Source organism: Mandrillus leucophaeus, unplaced genomic scaffold (genome assembly GCF_000951045.1).
Source record: "Mandrillus leucophaeus isolate KB7577 unplaced genomic scaffold, Mleu.le_1.0 Scaffold174, whole genome shotgun sequence".
In the NCBI taxonomy this organism is placed as follows: domain Eukaryota; kingdom Metazoa; phylum Chordata; class Mammalia; order Primates; family Cercopithecidae; genus Mandrillus; species Mandrillus leucophaeus.
The window spans coordinates 204,534-211,122 of NW_012101743.1; the positions used below are offsets into that span (position 1 = coordinate 204,534).

General features: G+C 34.1%; 1 protein-coding gene across 2 annotated transcripts; it reads left to right on the top strand.

The window, feature by feature from the left end:
* Positions 1-302: 302 nt before the first annotated feature.
* Positions 303-4,584, top strand: AGTR2 (angiotensin II receptor, type 2). Of its 2 annotated transcripts, XM_011977121.1 has the most exons (3): positions 303-414; positions 566-625; positions 1,843-4,584. In XM_011977121.1, exon 3 carries the CDS (start codon positions 1,878-1,880, stop codon positions 2,967-2,969), a length of 1,092 nt encoding a protein of 363 aa, XP_011832511.1. In that variant the 5' UTR covers positions 303-414; positions 566-625; positions 1,843-1,877; the 3' UTR covers positions 2,970-4,584. The 2 variants fall into 2 exon arrangements, with proteins under 2 accessions (XP_011832511.1, XP_011832512.1); XM_011977122.1 differs by lacking the exon at positions 566-625 and having other exon boundaries at positions 345-414; positions 1,843-3,082.
* Positions 4,585-6,589: the final 2,005 nt, after the last annotated feature.

Consider the following 6,589-nt stretch of genomic DNA (forward strand, 5'->3'; position numbering starts at 1 on the left):
AAATTTCCTAGTCTCTACTCATTAATTTCTATTAGAATGCCAATATTAGGAAAAAAGAAAGAGAAAATTCTATAAATAATTATTATGTTCTTCTCTTAAAGTAAGCCACTGACTTCAAAATTATCTAACACATTTGTGGAAACTTCATTTTTTTGTTTGAGATTTATTTCAATGAGCTGTTATGATTGGAGACAGTGAGAATTTCAGATTAATGTTTTGCAGACAAAAAAAAAACCTCTCTGGAAAGCTGGCAAGTGTTCATAAGTCAGCCCTAGAATTATGTAGGTTGAAGGCTCCCAGTGGACAGACCAAACATATAAGAAGGAAACCAGAGATCTGGTGCTATTACGTCCCAGCGTCTGAGAGAACGAGTAAGCACAGAATTCAAAGCATTCTGCAGCCTTAATTTTTAAGGTAAGTATGAACAATTTGTATATAATTTACTTGGAAAGTAGAACATACATTAAATGAAAGTATTTTTTATGGATGAACTTCTGTTTTTCCTGTGTTTTAACACTGTATTTTGTAAAACTCCTGAATTATTTAGCTGCTGTTTCTCTTACAGGAGTGTGTTTAGGCACTAAGCAAGCTGATTTATGATTACTGCTTTAAACTTCAACAACCAGTAAGTCTTCAAGTGGAATTTATTATTGATTCTTTTATGTTAATTTGTTAGGTCAAAAGAAAAAGCTTTAGTTCAAAATAAAAGTTTTGCTCTTTATTAGGAGGTTCTTTGGAGATTATACTTCTAATTGGGTAGTTTATTTGCATGTATTTTGAAACTATCTAAAGTAAATAGTGTTTCCTTAGTATGCTTACCTTTAGCTAATGTGTGTTTTTTTGCTTTTAAAATAATGTTTCTAGTGAAAAAAATCACAAGAACCTGAACACTGCAACATTTGAGAGCCACGGCTATTCAGTTTTGTTAAACTGAGAAGAGAGCAAAAGAAAAATGATAAGACTATATCATGATTAATCATTGATGTTCAATTCTCATTTCATTGAGCAATATAAATTACTTCTACTTGAACCTAAAATAAGTTTGACTGTTTTTTTCTTTATCTGCTTTAATTGAAAATGGATTGTTTATATATGAAATAGACCAAAATTAGATATCTATGTCTAAAACTAATATTCTCTATTAAAAGGAGAAGACTTAGAAATAGAAATATATTTCATAACTTCTTAACTATTTTATTATTGTGAAAACAATAGAAAAGTAAAACTAAAGGAATTATTTTTAATTATTAAAGAAAAACCATGATTCCTCATCACAATATGTTCCTTTGGCATATTCTCTTTTAGTTTTTTATATACTTATGTTTTCCTCTGCTTACGTTACTTATGTTTTCCATAGTTGTAGTGATTTGTATGTAATTAGTTACTTAAATAGAGCATTTCTCTATGCAATAGCAGGCAGCAGTGTAGTTTCTAGAAAGTATACAAACAGAGATATATGCCCAAGTGTTTTTTGAAAGATTAACTTTTCTTACCTCTAGGTTTCTTATTTGTTTCACATATTTCCTGCCCTGACTAATCTTTTGAAATATTAATTTTCTTTAAACCTTTCAAAAACATCATAGAAAAGATGGGCAAAAGGTAGTTTTGTTCAGAACTTTCAATCTCTGAAATGATTTACTTTTTTCTACTCTTAAGAAAAGTATTTCTCCTTTTTCAAGCGGTAAAATCCATTCTTATTTTACAAGGCATGGCTCTGTTTCATAATGTTTTCTATAATCACTCACTTCTTTCTGCTTTTGACAAACTTTCAAAATGCTAAGGATTCAAGGATGTCCTCAGCTCTGTATGTGTTCTAAGAGTTCTATTTTTTTTCCTCCACAGAAGGCATAAGAACTAGGAGCTGCTGACATTTCAATATGAAGGGCAACTCCACCCTTGCCACTACTAGCAAAAGCATTACTAGCAGTCTTCACTTCGGGCTTGTGACCATCTCTGGCAACAATGAGTCTACCTTGAACTGTTCACAGAAACCATCAGATAAGCATTTAGATGCAATTCCTATTCTCTACTACATTATATTTGTAATTGGATTTCTGGTCAATATTGTTGTGGTTACACTGTTTTGTTGTCAAAAGGGTCCTAAAAAGGTTTCTAGCATTTACATCTTCAACCTTGCTGTGGCTGACTTACTCCTTTTGGCTACTCTTCCTCTCTGGGCAACCTATTATTCTTATAGATATGACTGGCTCTTCGGACCTGTGATGTGCAAAGTTTTTGGTTCTTTTCTTACTCTGAACATGTTTGCAAGCATTTTTTTTATCACCTGTATGAGTGTTGATAGGTACCAATCCGTTATCTACCCCTTTCTGTCTCAAAGAAGAAATCCCTGGCAAGCATCTTATATAGTTCCCCTTGTTTGGTGTATGGCCTGTTTGTCCTCATTGCCAACATTTTATTTTCGAGATGTCAGAACCATTGAATACTTAGGAGTGAATGCTTGCATTATGGCTTTCCCACCTGAGAAATATGCCCAATGGTCAGCTGGGATTGCCTTAATGAAAAATATCCTTGGTTTTATTATCCCTTTAATATTCATAGCAACATGCTATTTTGGAATTAGAAAACACTTACTGAAGACGAATAGCTATGGGAAGAACAGGATAACCCGAGACCAAGTCCTGAAGATGGCAGCTGCTGTTGTTCTGGCCTTCATCATTTGCTGGCTTCCCTTCCATGTTCTGACCTTCCTGGATGCTCTGGCCTGGATGGGTGTCATTAATAGCTGTGAAGTTATAGCAGTCATTGACCTGGCACTTCCTTTTGCCATCCTCCTGGGATTCACCAACAGCTGCGTTAATCCATTTCTCTATTGTTTTGTTGGAAACCGGTTCCAACAGAAGCTCCGCAGTGTGTTTAGGGCTCCAATTACTTGGCTCCAAGGGAAAAGAGAGAGTATGTCTTGCCGGAAAAGCAGTTCTCTTAGAGAAATGGAGACCTTTGTGTCTTAAACCTGAGAGCAAAATGCATGTAACCAACATGGCTACTTGCTTTGAGGCCCACCAGAATTATTTTAAGTGGTTTTAATTAAATAATACATTTTCCCCTAATCTAATCTTTTCTGAATCTTCTGAAACCAAATGTAACTATGTTTTATCGTCCAGTGACTTTCAGGAGTTGCCCATTGTTTTTCTGATATGTTTGTACAAGATTGTCATTGGTGAGACATATTTACAACCTAGAAGTAACTGGTGATATATCTCAAATTGTAATTAATAATAGATTGTGAATAATGATTTGGGGTTTCAGATTTCTCTTTGAAACATGCTTGTGTTTCTTAGTGGGGTTTTATATCCATTTTTATCAGGATTTCCTCTTGAACCAGGACCAGTCTTTCAACTCATTGCATCATTTACAAGACAACATTGTAAGAGAGATGAGTACTTCTAAGTTGAGTATATTATAATAGATTAATACTGGATTATTCAGGCTTTAGGCATATACTTCTTTAAAAAGGCTATAAATTATATTCCTCTTGCATTTCACTTGAGTGGAAATTTATAGCTAATCTATAATTACATATTGAGTAGGGCTAGAAATATAGATTAAATCATACTCCTATGTTTTAGCTTATTTTTACAGTTATAGAAAGTAAAATGTACTGTAACATAGAATTGTAATCAATGATATTTGTGTGTTCACTAAACTCTGAATAAGCACTTTTTCTAAAAAAAAATCTTTCTATTCATTTTAATGAATGTTTAAAGGTTGCTATTTTCTCTGATACTTTTTTGAAATCAATAAACACTGTGTATTGTTATAAAATGTAAAGGTCACTTTTTACATCCTTGACTTCTTAGATGTGGTGCTTTGATATACAGGACACTGATTTGATTTTTATTATTAATGCTTTCGTTCTGGGTTGTTTCCTAAAATATCTGGGTGGCTTTAAAAAAAAAACTCTTTAACTTGTAACAAACCCTTAACTGGCATAGGAAATGGTATCCAGAACGGAATTTTGCTACATGGGGTCTGGGTGTGGGGTGAAGAGACCCAGTCAATTACATGTTTGGTACCAAGAAAGGAACCTGTCAGGGCAGTGCAATGTGACTTTGAAAATATACACCATGGGGGTAATTTTACCCTATATCTGTAAACACTATTTGTTTCAGAATCTGTATGATTGTGTAGAGTTGTTTTAAACCAATTGCAGGTCTAGATATCTCCTTCTCAACACTATTAAAGCTCCTAAGTTAGAGGAGTGCCTAAAATTGAGTTACCTAAAGTTTACTTACATTAAAGTATGAATATTAATTTTAGAAATTTGAGACTTCATTCTGTACCAGCCCTGTATAATAACAGGTTATCTAGGGCCTTCCTCTGAGGTAGGTCTAAATACTGATCTCTGAGTTGGAACTGATGTTTTGGGGGCTCAGCATCTCTGCCAGGTTCCAGGATTATAGACAGAAGAATCCTGTCATACCACTTTCTGAAAAAGTCCTAATTTCATGTAATCCTTTTATTTTCAGTAAAAACAAATAACTAAATGTATAACCAACTATGATGTCATGTTTTAAATAATTTTGTAAAACATCTCATATAAATAAAATTTTTAATTGGAAGAAATCCGTGCTTTTTAAAAATTTTTTAAACTACTTCTAAGTATATATTCTTACCTTCACTTGTATTTGTATCCTCCATTTTATCTCTACTGATACTACTTAGTTTCAGCTCTGATTATTACTCACTTGGCTTCTTGCCATACTGTTCAAGTCTTCCTCTCTTGAGTATTCTGCCATAATTTCCCATTAGCTATGAAAGCAAAATCCAACTTTCCTTGAGTCTGGAAGACCTTGTGAGATGTGACTCTTCCTAGTCTTTCTGGACTTTTTCTCTCTGTCACCCTTCTTCAAACCCTATGTTTAAGCACCAAAAAGTGACTTAATGCTTTTTAAAGCCTAATGCCCTTTCATGCCTCTCTGCTGTTGTTCACACAGCTCTGTCTCCCTAAACACCCCTCCAATAATTCTCACCTCCTTAGGGCTTCACATTCAACTGATGAAAACCTGCTCAACTTTCAACATTCAGCTCATGCTATTTCCTCTACCATAATAATAATTATTATACTAATTATAACACTACACCCCTAGAATTTCCCTTAATGAACAGAATTACTTCTCTAGTTATTGGGATGTTAAGCCTGACTTCTGCTTTTATAGAAGCCCAATGTTGAACCCTGAGTAGTAGCCTCTAAGTGGTTTTTCTTGGGACTAAGAAGAAATGCCAGTTGAGAGGATGGTACAAGAATGTGTGAACTCTTGCTTTAGGAATGTATGTACAAAGGTGTACTTGTCCGCTTTTCTCTTTGAAAATGTAAATTTCGGGTAAGCTTCTCAGATAACAAATGAAAATGGTTTTCTTCTCATTTGGCCACTTTTCAAGGTATTATGCAATATCCTTTCCTTTTCATGACCCCACCTTTTCTCAACTCACCGAACACAATGCCTGGGAAGCATATAACAACAACAACAGGTATTATTAGATGAGCATTATGTGCTAAGAAATATTATATATGCATTGTTGCATTTTATTCTAAAAATTACTCAGTGATTATTATTTTACAAATAAGGAAACTGAAGCACAGATGAGTCCTGACTAATCTTTAAATTTGGCTCTGACAGAGGAATCGGGTAGTATCAATTATGCGATTTGGTACTTTAAATATAAATCCTAGGCCACTAAGCAGATATTTCAGACAGTCTTACACACTCCTTCAACCTTCACCTTAAAGTTAGTACTTCATCATCCATAACCTCAGTAATACAAGTGCTTCTGGGAAGGCGGTAGGTATATTTCACTTATGAAGGAAAAGATAGGAGGCAGATGGATGAGGCTTTCTCCCTTGTTCTTCACTGCCCTTTCCTTGTACTCCATACTGTATGGAACTACGTAAAGTCACCACTCTCCCCTGCTGCCCCCTCTACCCTGTACACAAAGCAAGGCAGATATCTTAAGTGTTTCCTTTAAAGAACAAGCATGTTGATATGAACTTTAGCTCTTTGAAATGAGATTATATAGGGTTACCAGAGAAACTTATCTCTTGCATCTTGCAGAAGTAATGTGTATTATTATTATGGAAAAGTAAATATTAATTATTTCCACATTTTATAGCCCTAAATCAGATCTACTAAATAGGTTATTTTATAAAATATACTTTTTTTTTCTGATTCCTTGAGGCATGCATCAAAATCAGAAGAAAATCTGAAAGTAAGCAAATTCTGTTTTGACTATTTTTCTTTCTTTTGTTCCCCCACAGGAATCTGAGGCTGGGAAACTGTCTGATGTCCTCACATATCAACAAGAGAAAACTCCAAACTTGACAAGTTGAGTTAACTAATGAGATGTCTCAGGCAAGAAAGCATTAAGGGTTGAGGCCATAAGAATAATAGAACACTTATTTTGTTAATTCTTACATAAACTATAACAGCAATGATAATTTATACAAAATAACAGAAATTCATAAATTATCACTAAAAATAATTATTTCACCTGCAGAAGACCAGTGGCCCAGAGATTAGTTAGCTCACTCCATACAAATACTTACAAAGGGTTAGCACTTTCAAAAATAAAT

Coding starts and splice junctions, on each gene's coding strand:
- AGTR2 (XM_011977121.1), top strand. CDS start 1,878: ATGAAGGGCAACTCCACCCTTGCCACTACTAGCAAAAGCATTACTAGC.